This window comes from Diadema antillarum, unplaced genomic scaffold (genome assembly GCF_040938485.1).
Source record: "Diadema antillarum isolate AM-2024a unplaced genomic scaffold, OU_Dant_1.0 seq00000507_RagTag, whole genome shotgun sequence".
NCBI classification, from domain to species: domain Eukaryota; kingdom Metazoa; phylum Echinodermata; class Echinoidea; order Diadematoida; family Diadematidae; genus Diadema; species Diadema antillarum.
In genome coordinates this window covers 2,395,945-2,413,580 of record NW_027271462.1, presented here as the reverse complement: position 1 = coordinate 2,413,580, position 17,636 = coordinate 2,395,945, and the positions used below count along the sequence as shown (strand labels likewise).

Genomic DNA, 17,636 nt, shown 5'->3' with positions numbered 1-17,636 from the left:
AGTTTGAAATTTGCAGGTCTATCACTTACCGATCATACATTTGAGGTGAACTCCTTTACATATCAACTTGGAAACTTGCAAGAATGGTGTATTGAAAGAGCACTATGACAATCAGGCAGCAAGAAATTCAGTCCTACATGTATCTTTTGCACACAATACACAGTGTATAATATCTTATTACAATAACAACAACAACAACAACAATAAAATAGCGTTATCTGAAACAAAGTTGCGACTGTCTAACAAGCAACATTCTACAAGGGCACACTTTTTCCCCTTAGCATGACCCGATTTATTGTGGCTCCACCATGCCTCCAGAGCTGTTGCAGATTGCAGACAACTGTCACAAAATCTTCATCACAGGCTTTTTCAACAGCCGCAACGAGTACAGAGAGATGATTCATGCCCATGTGGATTGTTCAACACAGCTTAAACATGATCACCACACTTCTGAGCCATGCTGTGAAAAATAAACATAGTTTTCTTCCTTTTTTTTTCTTTCTTTCCTTTAATCTTCACGGGGTTTATCACCTTGGAATGTGGTAGACTCGATCAATTGATCAATTACGTGTGCCTGGTGCAGAACTCTGTCATTAATCCAGGTGCTCCTAGTAGACAATGCAGGCTGGATAGATAATGTGCTAATGTGACAAGTGGCACCAACCCTAGTGTTGTCACTGACACCCTCCCTAGGCTCCCCGGCACATTAGGCCGATGTGACTCACCTGTTCAGCAAACTCCTTGTGCAAACCTTCCCTAGCAACCTCACGCCCAGGCACACAGCTTGTGCAGCCATCACCCTAACAGGTTTCTTGGCAACCTCTCAAGGTCTTTGAGTAGCGCTAAAGGGGCGGGAGACAACCCTATCGATCAGCTAATAATCATGATACAAATCACACTGCCAAAGCCACCTCTTTGGCTCACCTTCAACCACCTCAAAGCCAATTTTTACTTGTTGCACAGCACCTAGTCGGCCTTCCATCCGTCCAAAAATAAACCTACAACATGGTTTGTACATCTAAGGGGAATTGAAATCTAGTGAAAGATGGGAAGGATACTCTGACACTAGTAACAGAAAACTGTTTGACTCGAAAATGCCAAGAGTTACACAAGTAACTAACTGTCTTTGCTCTGTAGATTCATCTACACTACAACTCCAGGATCACCGCTCACTGGTCAGTATGGATGGCCTATTGAATCACCTGAATAGGGACAGAAAGACATTCTCCTATTTGCACGCAATACTAGTTACAATATTCACTCAACACTACACTTGACAGGAAACCTCAAATCAGGAGGCATTATGGAATTAGATGATTGATTTTCCAAACGGTAAGGACAGCAGTCACAGAATGCAGACTATGACAGATGTGGAAGACGTTTGTATTGTGAGCTCAGTCACCTCGCCATGACATGCACTTTCTACAATGCAGTGCACTTGCTTCAGGAAACACAGCACGATGGTTTTATTACTTTAGCCAAGATTTTTTTTTTGTCTGTACAAATGACAAAGCTCCTTTGAACCTGCTGATCAAGGAACCTGCAGAGGTGTAAATCCACTGCACACAGATTTTTAAGCATTAATTATGAAGGCAAAGAAAATCAAAGTAATATCCAAAATGAGCCTGGAATTCAAGAGCAAGCAGTCAGAAATAAAAGGAGGAATAAATTCCAAGACTATGCCACACTGTACTATCTTAGGGAGGAGTCTTCTTCTTTTGTTTTGTTTTTTTTTTTCCTCCTCTCACAGAGCTTGTTCTAATTTTTTCAATGTTTCCTTATTTGCTGCAAAGGAGGGAATCATTACTGTTCTTTGTATTCTTCCAAGGACCTACCTTGTTATGAGGACGGCAGTGTCGTAGTGGTGGGGGTGCCTGTCATCTGGTTGGTTTTGCTGCTGCTGCCAAATACAGAAATTCCTCAGCGTCCTGGGGGCGTCGGACGTTATCTCAGGACCATCCTGTGAGGAGCAAGAATAGAGAGGATCTGTAAAAATGCACCTTGCTAAAACTCACTTATGGGCCTTCTTTAGGAGAAGTTCAGATAGTAGCTTCTTGACACTCCCCAAGTGGCATTCATAATGAGAAAAGAGTTTGTTAAAATTTGCTCTGTTAGATCTCTCGATGTGATGGTTTCATCCCAAATTGTAGCTAGTAAGATCCATCTTCAGACCATGAGGGATTTACACATTATTATACGGTAACTCTCTCACACAACCACAGAACCCGAAGAATGAAGATTTGTTGTTCTTATTGTTGTTGTAGATTGCAAATCACGAAGACATATCTTTGGTTTATTTGTGTTGCATAGTCTTGTTCTACACTGTGTTGGTAGCATTTCCTTTGGGAAATACCACAGGAAGTACTTGAAACCTACTTCCACATTTTCATGTATCCTTTTTTTTAGGATATTTTCTCATTGAATAAAAATGGTTTTGGCACAACTTAAACACCATCCTCCTCTTTCTAATCCACTACATACAGAGTGTACATTGGAGACAGAGATTTTGTATCATTCCGTCTGCTTTCCCCCGTCCCCACTGTTCAAACAAAAATGTGCACTTTCTGTCACCTCAGACTATTTGCAGACGTTCGTGCAAAACAAACTGGCACTTTGCCACGGTACTTGGAATAATTGGTCGCCACCGTAGTCTAGCACCTGTTGAGTAGCTGGCAATGACGATGTTTGCAAGGGGAGCTCCGGGGCAAGGGGGCTTGAATCTTTGTGCTCAGTTCTCTGGCTTTATGTTTTATTTTCCTTGATTCTGATGACTAACTGCATTTCTATTTTTATATTTATTTTCCCTTGACCACCCCTCTGCATCTTCCCTTCATGCCGGTGCATGACCTTTGGGTTGATTCTCGCCACGACAGATATGTCTAAATGTGACAATTAATACCTTCCTTGTGTCTGGCTGGTCGGCCAATTCAGGAGCGGGTGTCCCCCGCACTTATCAAAAGTTGTGTCACTTCCTGAATGATACCGCCGTGATGCAACCACCTCCCCCCACGTCAGATCATCTTTTTTACACTTCCGTGCACAGAATTGCATTAACTCCAATTCACATTCACCAACAGCTATGGACGGCACATCACCATACCAGACAACCCGTGTTTGGCATTCGGAAGTGTGACTACCGTGTATTTATAGCTGCTGCCCCTTGTAAGGATTCTGGTAGGTCTGCAGTTTGTAGGTTCAAATCCCTCACCAAAAGAAATGTTCCTTTCTTTTTACATAAACGAGAAATACAAAGAATTGCAAGAGAGAAGTCAATTATTTCCAGATATTTCTGCTATCAAATGAATACATTTCCAAGTGTTAGAGATATGTAAAATGGCTGTCAAAATTCTTCTTTATTGTCAGTAACACACCACATACAATAAGTTTATGTAGATAGTAATGTGATTAGGCAAGTGCCCTAAAAAAAAAGGCAAATGACAAAGAGTAGTTGAACCCCCAGCTGACCAGCATTACCTAATCCAAAAGACCATTATCTCTTTCTCCTTATGCAAGAAGAAGCAACACTCATTAGAATATACAACTAGGACTGACGAATACAACAAGAACATACGTGTCAGGCAATGCAAAATATTATATCATCAAGGTAAGACTTGATACCAGCCTAGAATGATTTAAAAGGAGGTATAGGCCTATAAGTATCATCATGGACCTAGTGATTACATAGCGAGAAGTCCATACGTACCGACTCATTCATCAATACTTTCAGCTCCACAAGTGTCACGTTGATTGCATTGCCAATACTTGGATCCCGGAATATCCTATTCACCTGTAAAGAGACACAGAAATGAGAGATCACACGGTGCATTTCATGTACCTCATCAAAAATAACTAAAAACATTAATAAAAATTTACATCCATATCCTTGGCATCCCTAAGGAAGGTGAAAACATCCACTAACTCCTTGACAGTAACAGTACTGCAATGTTGCTGCAAGCATATGGCAGAAGTACGTAACAACATGTGTGGCATGGGGAGAGTTAAAGCCGATTACAGCAAGGAAAAAAAAAAAAGATAGTTGAAGATGATATCAACTTCTTAGACAGTACTAACTTTGAGGACGAATGTATGCCGTTGATTGGAATGGAAGTACAACTGTTATGTGGACACCAGGGATGGTATGTCATGTAAAACATAAGAGGAAGAAACAAGAGAGGGAGGAATGTTCAAATCTAATGTCTTTTCATTGATGGCATTTAATAAGTGAGACAGGATACTGGAGATAGCATGACCGAGGTTCATTTGAACTCAAACTGGCCATGCGAGACAACAAATGACGGATGACAATGACAACACTTGTTCACCCAGATCCATTATCTTCACGCCTGCCAGCGTGGATTATTTGCCAGAACGCTTCCTAACTTCGCTGACTTCATTCACCCGTGTTTTGGATTTAATTCTTTCAATGGATAAATTGTTGAGTAGTTTCTGCTCATGGTGGGAAAATTCAAGAGTACTTTAAAAAAATAAAAAAATAAATAAACATATGTATGTATATATATATATATATATATATATATATATATATATATATATATATATATGTATGTATATACATACATATTTTTAAAAATATATACAAGATCAGAAAAGAGAATAACATAAAACAGAGAGCTTAAGTGACTTATTCCTGTGAACCATATGACATCACAGTATGCATGAGTACAGTACATAACAAAATATTCCTGTGAACCAGTATGACATCACAGCACGTTAGTACAGTATGTAATTACCATAAGGTAGGTATAGTAAACAGGAGGAATTCTGCCCTAGCATAGACTTTCTGTACGAGGCCATCATATTGATTGGAGCTCCCGTTAATAAGAACATATGGAAAGTCTGTATATGCAAGACACAGAACCTGTACCATCCTTATTCTTGTACACACACAAAAAAATCCAACAACAAGGTATGAATGGAGAGTTCTTCAAAAATGTTTTATGCTGATCATAATCCAACATTTTTTAAAAATAAAATCCAATGATTTATGAGAGTACACTACATTACAATTAGGTCCACTTAAAAAAAAAAATAATATAGGCTTATACATTCAACTGAGCTTTGATTGAAAAACTCTAAGCAACAAGGACACAATACTTATATCAAATGAGAGTTTCCCAACAAAATCTTATGTTGTTCATAAGTGAATTATTTTAGAGAGTACATCCCCATTTTCACTAAGAAGTCAATGAGCCTCAAAGTATAACATCAATGCCATAAACGGAGCCTTTAATTGAAGTTTCCTTCGGTTAGTCCAATTTTGGCACATTTTGATTAAGCCAAAGTGGCTGCCTGTTCAACTCATTCTACAATGACCTTCAGTTTCCTCTCCTAAAATCCTGAGCACATAATTATGAAATGTGGGAAATTGCTATGAATTTTACCTTGGGCAATGACATTTCTCAATCAACCCTAGTACTACTACTTCCTGTATTGAAACTGTTCTCACTGAATCCTCTTAATTACATCACTACACTTATACTAGGGGAGAAGGACACATTTGTAGGCCTACATGGTACAGATATACTACACACTCATCAAATTGTATGTATCATTTGTTCCAGAAGATCTAGAGTAATAGATTTTAAAATATATATATATGTATATATATATATTCTTGTTTCCATTCACAGCAGACTTGATACCTGTCTCCTAAGAAAAAAAAAGTCTGGGACTAGGAGATACTAAGCTTCAAATGTTCACAACGCCCCCCCCCCCCCCCAAAAAAAAAAAAAAAAAAAAAAAAAAAACTGAATCGTCAGCCTTGTCTACAGTCACCAAGAAAAAAAAAACACAGAAATGTTTTCACCCACTATAATGCACCTGTGACTGCTTCTGGTTGTATGTACCAGGGGTGCCCCGTGCCCGCACAGGAGGGCAAGTTATGGATACTCCGGCATGTAATGGGAGAAATCTGCCACAGACAATTGGAAGTTTAGGTAAGGAGGGCAGGAGAAAAAGGAGGAGGAGGAGGAGTGGTAGGAATGGTTCCACTTAGGTGTGATTTGGTTTCTGGGTCATGAAAGCTCCATGTGTGGCAAGCCAAAGATGTGAGGTTACACACAAACTATGTCATCCCCTGTTTTCCTACATCTCAATAATGTGTGACACTACCCTTATGGCTGGATGAAGCACTGCAGAGATAACGAGGCAAGCCGACCAGATTTGCTGCGGCACACAGCAGATCATCAAATCCCTAAATTTGTTCTACATGCCAGGTGTGCCTGGGAGGTCATCTCAAGTTCTGGCACATCTCATCACAATCAATTCCCAGCCTGTAAGTGTTTCAAATGGCAGCAGATCTAGCTGGTTCCACTTTCAAAACCACTGGGCCCTATCTAGTAGCTTGGGCACACAAATGCAGACTTCAAGACTGAACCATTGTTAGCACACTCTGACAATGCATTACACCTATCATAACAAGCAGGTCATACATCATCGGTCATGCCCTCGCGAGGTGTATGCCAATCCACCTGACGATCACAATTGTATTTCCCATCATCATCTCTGAAAGCATTGTTAATTGCCTGTCCTGCATGTGTGTCGACAATCAAAATGCAGGGGAGCATGTCTGCAAAATCAATCCAGTGTGCAACTGCTTGAAGTGAGTGGCAAGCTGCAGTGTTAATCGATGAGTTGTGCAAAGTTGTGCAAAGAGGCTACGAAGACATCCAAATTTGTCTCTTTTGAGAGACCCTTTGAGAGACCCTTTGACTCACCCCCCCCCCACACCCCATGCCAACAGAAAGATTCTTTCTCAACAGAGGGACAAGGAAGGGTCCTACAGCCCCCCCCCCCCCCCCCTTGACCCCACTTGAAGCATCTCTAGGCAAACCTTGAAATTCAGATCTATTCTTGACCCTGGGGTCTATGTTCTTGCCACCATACACGATTCACAAAAATCAGAGCCAGATTTTTGTGCTGCACCCAGATAGGTGTACAAATAATGGTTTTCCCTACCCCCACCACAAAACCCTTGGTGTTTAATCATTCCTTGTTGTCCTAAATTGTTTGGCAAAGGGGCAATGCTCTCAAATATCTGTGATACAAAGCATTTCTAAAAGCAACCTCCTGTTTTGATGACTTCATAGATGACCAAGTCATTAAGGTTAAGAACTTTATCAAGTGTTATCCAGACTATACACAATAAAGGCCATTGACCCATGGATGGATATAACTGTCCCAATCTTTACTCTGTATCTACCACAATGAGCTAAGAGAGCTTCCCACTTCCACATTTGTGTTTGTGACTCAGTTAAAACAAGCAAAAGAAAACACCAACCCAGTAGAGCACTCTTGATGCAAAATGCGTGCAAGCCACCGATCCCGCAAGGGCTAGCCACAGTGGCAACCTTTGTTTGAACCCTCCTTTTGTCTATGTAAATACCCCCTCTTTAACGAAGGGGTGGGGCAATGGACTTACCACGGCAACCAGTGTCAAGACGTAATGGCTGACTTCGGCTCCATGTTTCTCCACCATCTTGTGGTCTGCCACAATCATGAGCTCGAGGAAGCGCTCGTAAGATATAAACCTCTTCCCTCGATGGTGCCTCCTGCTGGAGTCTTCCTCATCATAGGACTCCTCCTTGGCCTTTAGACTGCAAGGAGAACAAAGAACATGGATGACACTTCACACAATGAACTTAAATTTATGAAAATATGACATAATGCTCTCTCTCTCTCTCCCTATCCACATATAATATATGTAAACAAGATAGACAGGCAATATATAATTGTCATGCGCATGGCAGAATGTTCTTAACCCAATCAAACTCCCACAGCCTAGCGACAATCTGCCATGCACAGGGAAGCGCATTAACGACAATCTGCCATGCACACAACGATATATATTTAAATGCTGAATATATTTGTTTCCTCAATATCAGCACAGTAATGCATTTATGGAGTGGACACCTTCTTCTCATAAATACAGTCTCCAACTTATTGTGACTGAAAAATACAAATTCATTTCATTCCTGAATGCATTCAAACCCCAATTTTCATAGAGAGCTACCTTTCCGTATAATTATCAGCGGCATATCAAAGGTTAGACTAGCTGACTCTATTGCACGCCAACAAATATTACAGGCCTCATAAAATGGACCACAATAGGGACCACATATTTCAGCTGAATGCAAATATTTAGGAAAGAAAATATCTGCCACCACCGAAAAGGTGAAAGAGGCAGCTCCCCCTTATGGTGGAATTTTGAATGGTTCCAGAGGCAGTTGTCACTTTTTGCTTCAGGAGGTGCAAAAATCAAATATTGGAGTTTTGTTGCCAAAACATTCCTGCTCGGGGATGACACCTTCCACTGCCTCACAACCACTGACGACTGCCCAGGAACTCTCGAGTGTGCAGTCAAAACAAACCCTCCCTGGTAATGTCATAATGTCTGTTTGCTGGGCTATCAAACAGAAAAACAAAAAGTTATATATTATATCCATCCAGCGCCACTGTATGGAGAGTGAAACATAATGGGAGTGGTTAAATGAGAAGGGTATGACAAAGAAAAACTAAAAAAACTCAATGCTATATTCAACTTTCTTGCATTACACCAAAATCGCAAGGGCAATCAAGCATAAGAGATGAAAGACGACCTCCCGTTGAGATCAAAAAATCCCTGGACTGCTAGCTTGCGTCCTTGGTCAACATCACAAGTTTACATAGGAGCCAACGCAATGTATAATAAAAGGCACAAGTAAGTTTTCACTCAGCTGATTGGTACTAGATTCTGAAAACCCAAATACTTTACTGACCAGAGACCACCAGGCTCCCATATTTAATAGGTTAATATACACTTTCTCATCATTGTGTAATGGGCGGGTACAGCTGCATGTATTTAAACCCCTCAGGGCGTAGAACACATGTAATGATTTGAATCTTACATTGCATGAGGTGGTACTATAGGAAATGTTTAATCAATCTATATCTGGTGGCTAGATGAAATTTGTTTGGAATGATTATACGCTGAAAAATTAGCCAGGAATTTGACAGTGTTTGTGGTGTAAGTTTATACTACACTAGGAATATGACTTGAATCTTTAAATTAGGGTCAAAAATATCTTTTTTTTTGTGGTGCCACATACATTTTGTTGGTACATAATCTTCTAATTTTACAATGAACAATCCAAAGTCACAAGAATTGAGAGTTTTTTATTCAGGGTTGAGGATTCAAATTTCATACATTGAAACTCAACACACCTCATCACATTTCATGATACATCATCCAAATAATGTTTCTTTTTGTTCCATGAAACAATAAAAGACAATTTTGTGAGAGGACTGTAACGCTCGCAAATTTTACTATAAAATGTAATTTAGTGAGTATGTTCCTCTTTTTCTTCACTCTTCAAACAGTCTGTATGCACTGCATTTCATTTTGATGTATTTTTGTCTGCTACATCCAAAGAATTCATTTTCTCACCTCCGCCACACCATTTCCAAGAGTCAAATACAAGGGTGCGACAGACGAAACAAAAACGTCCTTTATCTATCAAAATTGCATTCATCATGCAAGCCACAAAATTGTATTATTTCACCCCACAAAGTTATTCTAACATCGGCCAGCGACCATTCAATCATTCTGTGATCGTTACATCGCAGATTTTTTTTCCATTTCTTTTTCGGTTGGAGAACTACCAGGAGGGTTTCTGCCTCGTCAAAAGTCATAACACAGTCATCACCTCATGCTTTCTTTATTTTGATTTGTCTGATCTGCCCCTGGAGGTTCCCTTTGTAACAAACAGACAGCCACGTGACCTTGGCAAGAACTATTTAGACTGGTCCACCCGAAGTGTGTACTTTGCCATCTCTACCAGCCATTCATAATGTTATTCCAAGCCCCGGTGATCCCTAGCCACAGAAACTATACTGGAAGGAACATTAACGACATGTCAAAATATTCTCCATGTGCCAGGGGAGAGCCTGATTTCAAGTTGATGAAAAGTAGAAAGAGAAAAAAAAAATGAAAAGAAAATGACAGTAAGAGAAAGAGGAAGAAAGCGGAAGAGAGTGAGAGAGCAAAGCACATTTCTCCATTTCAGTGATGGAGAACAAGCGATCCTATCAGCGATATGATCGCAAGATTGCAAAAATTGCAAACAGTTTGTGGTTCAAGTCTCAAATTGGAACAAGGCATAACAGAAGCCTGAATCTGACATTCAATTATAATCTGACACATCCTCTGAACATACGAATAGTTATCATGATCATCAATAGACAAAAAAAAAATTGAAGTTTAGGAAGTCTGTTTCATGATAGATGTATCTACAAAGAATGCTTAAATGGAATTCCATGATATTAACAAGATTTCAACAGTAATGTCCAAAATAGGAACTAACTGAAAACAGCAAAATGAAAGAAATGTTTGTTTTTTTATAGGAGTACTATGCTATGTGGGAGTTTAAATCAAAGACTAATTTGTGTAGATGTGAAAATGTGTCACTGATCATCGACATACACACAACAACACTTTGAATATATTGTATGGCCTCCCAAGTGCCGAACTCAATTAAACACAACTCCTCAAACTTTATGAGACGGTGTCTAATTTCGTTCTTTGGGTATATATCTGATCGGAAATAAATTAACAGTATCAATGATGGCTGGAGGCAAGGAGGTGACATGAAGAGGAAACATTTTTCTCACATGGATGGGATGTGAAAAGGAAAATTTGCGATCATGACTTACCTATTTTGAACACTTTGAACAAGACCATAGATTTGGTTTACTAGACCCCCTGACTTCGGAACAGATGAATTACTTTCTTCCGTATCTTTATCTGCATTGTGAGAGAGAAACAAAATGATATTGGAAATATTAATTTACAGCTCTAATCTGCAGGCAAGTATGTAGCAAGCTGGTCTGTACAGGTATCGTAACAGTCTAGTCCATGGACTTGCCCCAGAATTCAACAAATACACACTTAGAAACTATCACCAGTTATACATAATATCATTAATCACATTTCAATCATCTTAATCTATCATATCTCATTTGGTTTTATGTTATGTTTAAAAAAAATAACTTACAATAACCGCGACAACTTGTATTATTGTACAATACACACAACAGCTACATTATTTCATCATCTCACCTACAACCAATCAGCAATGAAACTTTTTTACAGGTGTTGCAGCAACTGCTACCACAACAGCAACTCAGCAACAATAAACTACCAGCCCATGCACACACATACTGAAATCACTGCTAGTATCATTCCTGAAACTTGCAAGAGTTGGTTTCAAAACAAAAATCTTATTGACTGGGAGCAGAAGACAAGAATGATACCCCGCAGGATTGCACACAAACCTCAAACATAGCAAACAGATGGAAGAAATCTAACTTCATACCGGTACTCAGTAAACTATAATTTTAGTTAGCAGTTTTTTATTTTGAGGTTGATCCATTTCATCCCATACAACAAAATGAGAGTAGAACCTGCAAGGTAAACCTGACCTTACTTTGTTTGAGCCCAACAGGCTCAGGTGGGAATTTTCTCTGGATTTTCCTTTATTATCTCTAGATCATTAACCCATCGAAGATGAGTCCCAAGTATACTCGGGCAGGTGTCTATGGGAAACGCGTGTTATAGCAAAATCAGCCTGTCCTCAATGGGTTAATCTATCCTGGTTGCATCTGAACACAAACGTAAGTACCTCAATGTGAGTGTCGGCACAGGGTGTAGTGAGAAACTCATTTGTCCCACAGGTGTGATTTAAACACAGTTTCCTTCATTGGTGAGTGGAACTTCCTCTCAATACTAGCAGCCCCTAATTTGCAATTATCAAAGGAGGTGTCAAGCAAGGAAAAGAGGATCTAAAGGACAACTCTACGAGATACTTGAACAAAATCTAATATCAGATCCACAGTCAGAATATACAATGCAGAATCATATACACCTACAAGCTTAGACTTTTGCCAGAGCCTTGCACAATCAAAGCAAATATGAACATATTCCCAGTTTGGGTAGCTGCTTAGTGATAATTCAAGTCGAACTTTGTGTATAGGCATATTAATCCTTGTGCCAAATAACCTAACAGGCATCAGATGTATGAGGCAGAGCATGTTAATCCATTGAGGACTAGTCCCCAAGTACACTAGTACTCGAGCAAGTACCTATGGGAAATGTGTGTTATACATAGCAAAACCAGCTCGTCATCTACGGGTTTAAGGAAGCTGGAACTAGCGCTACCCTTCAATTTCTGCCCAATGATACTCGCACCATTCTGACCCTGAGGGTGGAAGCGAGCCATCACAGATGCTCGTCTCCACCTGTTACTAGCAACAAACGTCTGATGACTCTTCATTAGTGCATCCTTCTTGCTCATCACTTCATTTGCTTTTTTTTTTTTTTTGGTTTAAAAGAAATAGAAAAGTTTGAAACAATCCAGAGCACAGTGTTTGACCAACCTTGTTTGTTCAGTTGCCATGTAATAGTTCCCTTTCCCATCCTCCCCCCTCCCCCTCCCCTCCCTCTCAGCCCATCCCTACCCCAAGTCCAACGCTTATTAGCACCCACAAGTTGTTATAAATTCCTTCTGGTAAAGGCATGAAACTGATCACAATATTATGTCTTTTTATTACTCTTGATGCTATGTTTACGCTGCATCCATGCCAGTACATCCTTCACAGACTCTCTTGCCTCCGCTAATATCTTGCTGTAATTTTCTCTACTGAAAATGCCATATCTGGGCCCCTTTGCATAAAACTATGATAACTTCACAATTGATGGTGACCCTGCAATCAATGGTAACCATCAGTGATTTCTTGGTTTTGACTGACTACAGAATAGTGCTGCTGTGGTAGTTACCAATGATTATGGAGTTACCATCTATTGCAAAGTTAAAATAATATTATGAAACAGGGCCCTAGCATGCACAAAGCAATAAGTAATCTGCAGCTTTCCCTTGTCCCATCCCTTTGAAAAGGAGAAGAGATAAAACATGTAATGCTTATATGCATCTGCTCCTACTGAGTAGAATGAACTATAAAATGTAGGGCAAAGAAGCCTGGAACCTAGACTAGCATTTGGTCAGCTACCCTAGATCAGAGCCGAGCTGAGAGAATAATTGGAGATTTCAAAGCTAAACCCAGATAGAAAGTTCACTTCCACAGAAATAATGGTATGCGACCATGGACTTTACTACAGGTCAGTCTGCACACCTGTACGTTGTATCAAAACCTAAATCAGACCTATCAAAGTTAGATCCAACCGAAACCAAACAAATAATCGTTTATCCAGACTGATCAGGGAATCATCAATCATAAGCTACAACACTTATATATCTGGAAATGAAAATGTCTCAAAAGGACAAATTACACACATATTTCATTATACAGATAATGACCCAATGTGCATACACACACACACACACACCAAAAAAAATCCTGCACAAAAATGAGTGATACAATAACCGAAATAATTGGTAAGGAAAATGATAAGGAGGAATACTACTGGGTTTTATCTATATTCTTCTTGTGACATGGGCGGTGCAAACATATTTTTTCTTCAAACATTGACAAGAATATTCATTATAGCTAATAGAGGCAAACTTTGAGAAGTTTCCTGAATTTATGGGCACATGCAGGGATCTCCCTGGTTCATGTAGGCTGAATGATTAAAGAACAGTGACAGGCAAGTTTACAGGACCAAGTTAGATCAACAGAACTGCAGAAAGGAAGCAAGGTGCTAAAAATCAGAACCACATTCTGATTTTCCTCAGTAACAGGAAGGATACTAAAAGAGAGGTCTTCAAACAAAGAGAGGGAAGGATGATTGAACAGGTGACAAGGGGTTGTGGGATATTCACGTGGAAATAGTAAACATTAAAAAAAAAAAGATTTTATTCATGGCATTAGATTTTGTTGCTTGATGGACACCACAGACTCTTGACTCTCACTACTGGGACAATCACAATGTGTGTATAAATAAAGTGTGGCTGTGTGGTAATAGTGCATGAATGGATCAATGCAAACCACGCACTGGAATTGACACAGTCGCGCACCAGAAGCTCTCCCGTTCCAACTGAATGATTGGCTGATCACCGAGGGTCAGGAACTGGTCACAATTTACTCGTCACTCAGAGAAGCGTGGCTAGACTACAGGCCCCTCACAGTGTGTAAACAAAAGGTTTAAAATGCACAATATCAATTGGTTCTTCAACACTTACATGAATTAGGACTTTAGACATCTTGAGGTCAAAACACATCTTAAATGATTCTGTTCTTCTATCGACCACAATTAGTTTTACAAAACAAAACAAAAGTAAGTTGCACTGAAGTTGTACACACAGTCTCCCCTCAGGAATGATATCCATACATAGATGAATGTCCCAATGCACGTGGCAACAAGTTAAAATTAAGATGTGATTGGATGCTTAACCCGTTGAGGACGAGTCCCGAGCATATTCAGGCAAGCATCTATGGGAAATGTGTGTTGTAGCAAAATCAAACCATCCTCAATGGGTTAACCAATGTTACAGGCTTAAAACCTACAAGAACATGGACTCTTCTAGCAGGATAGGTATCTGGTATCTAATCCAACTGCCATGAATGGTTTTAGTTAGTAACAGCTTGTTGAAATATCTGAGCTCATCAATGCACATCATATCATTCAGAACTTCTGTTGGAACTTTTCACCTCAGTAGTCTTGAGTTCCCCAGACACTTTTGTTCATCTCATCCAAATCCCAATTTTCAGACAGACTGAATATACTCAATGATTGACAGCAAGTCTTCTGATTCAGCACCAACTAGTAAAGCTGTTTTTTCTTTCACATGGGAAGCCATATCACTCCCTGCTAGTTCCGATTTCGGAATACAATTAATCGAAGGTCAGGAACAAAGACTACCAAGCTAATTTGCATGGCCTTGCCTGTAATTGCAATTTGATTGGCAAAGGCAGGCAGGCATTAAGGGAGGGGAGAGGTCTTAACAGCGAAATTTCTTTGGGATGTGACCTCGGAAGTGTTTCCTTGGTGGTGAGGACAGTGACTCATCAAGAGATTGTCCAGCACAAGTTTGCTCTTGTTCCTCAGTGAGAAAAAATAACGGATACCAGAAAAAAAGAATGTTTAAAAAGAAAGAAAAACCCCGCATCATCATCATCATTGCCATCCATTTGACAATGGTCCAGCCTCTTTAAAGTTCTTTCTTTCATCAAAGGACAAGTTCGCCTTCATAGACATGAGGGTTGAGTGAATGCAGCAATATTAGTAGAACACATCAGTGAAAGTTTGGGAAAAATCCAACAATCTGTTCAAAAGTTATGAATTTTTAAAGTGTCTGCGCAATCACTGCTGGATGAGAAGACTAGTACAGCATATGATGTCAGATGCGTACAACGATATAAGGAAAATAAAAAGAGAATTTCACAAAACTTTACTTTTTGAAGAAAGTGCACATTTCTTCAACTTGTTACTGACGTATATTAAGGTTAATACTATTACCCCTGCCTTCTAAAAGAGAAAGTCAAATGACCTTTTGTTATGCGAGAAAAGTTAAAATATGTTGAATTTTTCTTTATACTTTCTTTATATCGTTGTACACATGTGACATCACAAGCTATGGTAGTCTTCTCATCCAGCCGTGACTGAGCAGAAACTTTTAAAAATCGTAACATTTGAACGGATTGTCCGATTTTCCTCAAACTCTCACTGACGCGTTCTACTAATATTGCTGCATTCACTTAACCCTCATGTCTATGAAGGTGAACTTGTCCTCTAACTCTACTGGAAAAAAAAATGCTGACTGCCCGATGATGAGTTAATAACACACAACTGCTCTTGTTCCTGACCATCTCATCCGGGGAAAGGCAGACAGTCATTGCAACACTTGCAACAGACATCATCATTAAACAGAGAGATATTTGATAGAAACCAAAGTACAGATTTAGGTGACATATTCTGCTAGTATGTTATCTTTCAGTAATACATCCCAGCACATCATTACATCAAAACCATACGTGATTTTGAATGTGGTACGAATACAAGCTTTACGAGCCATGACTGATAGCTGCTCTTTACAGTAACCAAGCATCCTCCTGGTACCAGTCAGTCACCGACACTAGGCGACAGGTCTTCGATTCGCCTGTCATCATGTTAAGAAATATCTTGGTTTCCCTAGTGGATTCAAAGACCACTGCAAAATCTGCAAGTTGGCCATTAACTTCCATCAGACAAGATCAGGTAGAAGTGGGTCATGAAATGCTACACACATTTTCTTCTACTTCTTCCATTACCTGCACCACAAGTATGCACGGCAGATGTCTCCCTTCAAAAATCTCCTCGTCACATACCAAACGTTCTCTCTGGGGCTGCTGCTGGCAAGAAGAGGGCAAGGTTTTATGGTCCTGGGGACAAGCATAAAACCTGGGCCAGGGGAATCTCTCAGGTTGCTATACCTTGCCTGTCAGGCTGCTCCTGTTTCAAGACCACAAAAATCCACTGGCTGCACTTTGGACCAAACAAGCTCTTAAACAGCATCTTAGGATAAAACACAAAACCTTCACAGTCCAGAATTCTCCTGCGGTTCCATAAAGGCATGCCGAGAGAGGAGGTGAGGTTGTTGGCTCCAAGCCCCCCTCCTTGCTCCTATGGGCCAAAGACTTGCTAAACTTTCCTTGGTCCTCTTTTGGAGCAACCCAGGGCCACTGCAGGTTGCAAATTGCAGCGACCTTGCTCTAACCTCCCATTTCACCTTCAAGACTGTCACATGATCTTGCATATTTTTTTTTCTTTTTTTGGAGGAGGGTGCAGTATAAAAGCTATCTTCAAAGTTACTCAACTAGCCTCATCACTATACAGGAGTATTCACTGTGTGCTGCATAATACCACAGTGAAATGAGATTCAGAAAAACATAAGGCCCTAACTGCTAAATTTCTGTGAGGTTAATAAAAAAAGCAACAACAAAAAAATGATTTTCATGAGTCTGTGATTCAGGAGTACCTCTTGGGTAATACTAAATATATGATAAAGCACAATCAAAGCCTTGTAAGTTATAAGGTCCTTACAATTTGTGACATCTTCCTCTTCTGGACCATATTCCAGCAAGACAATTTTTCCTGCAAGTGATACAAATTCCCTCAAAGAAATCATTTAAATAGGAAAAGGTTACCAACTGTGGGATCTAGCAGTAAATTTCCCCAAAACTAGGAAGCGTTCTTTGGTTTAAACAATGCTTGAAAATCAGACTTCCCAACACTGTAAAGTATCAATCAGTGTAATGTTTTGCGCATGCCAATCAAGACAGACTGCAAGGGTGAAAACACGAAAAAGATTAAAGCCCATCTGGTTGTGCATTTGTAACAGGCAGCCGCTGCTGCGATGAGTCACTGTCCTCATCCAGCTTTTCATCGACTCCACTATCCTGGCATTCCCTGTTGGTTGGAGGCAAGCTGGTCCAAACACCTGTAAGGTATAATCCCTCCAGGTCACAGGTAAGATTATTTCTACATCACATCTCCTCTGCTAGTCTTTCATTCCCATTCTGCAGACCTTGACTATCCCTGACTCACTGCAAGCTGCACCTGTCGACTTGCACATTAAAGACCCAATAGTGCGAGGATTCACTGGTGGAGGATTGAATCGCTCTTCATTCGCTGCCCACCGGAGTAC

General features: G+C 40.0%; 1 protein-coding gene across 1 annotated transcript in view; it reads right to left on the bottom strand.

Moving 5' to 3' along the window:
• Positions 1–17,636, bottom strand: part of LOC139734050 (A disintegrin and metalloproteinase with thrombospondin motifs 9-like) — a 206,661-nt gene that overhangs the window by 131,424 nt on the left and 57,601 nt on the right. Inside the window, exons 4-7 of the mRNA XM_071644866.1 lie at positions 10,711–10,801; positions 7,442–7,616; positions 3,704–3,787; positions 1,836–1,960 (exon numbers count right to left, since the gene is read on the bottom strand). Of these exons, the coding sequence (XP_071500967.1) occupies positions 1,836–1,960; positions 3,704–3,787; positions 7,442–7,616; positions 10,711–10,801 (475 nt within the window). The remainder of the gene's footprint in view (positions 1–1,835; positions 1,961–3,703; positions 3,788–7,441; positions 7,617–10,710; positions 10,802–17,636) is intronic.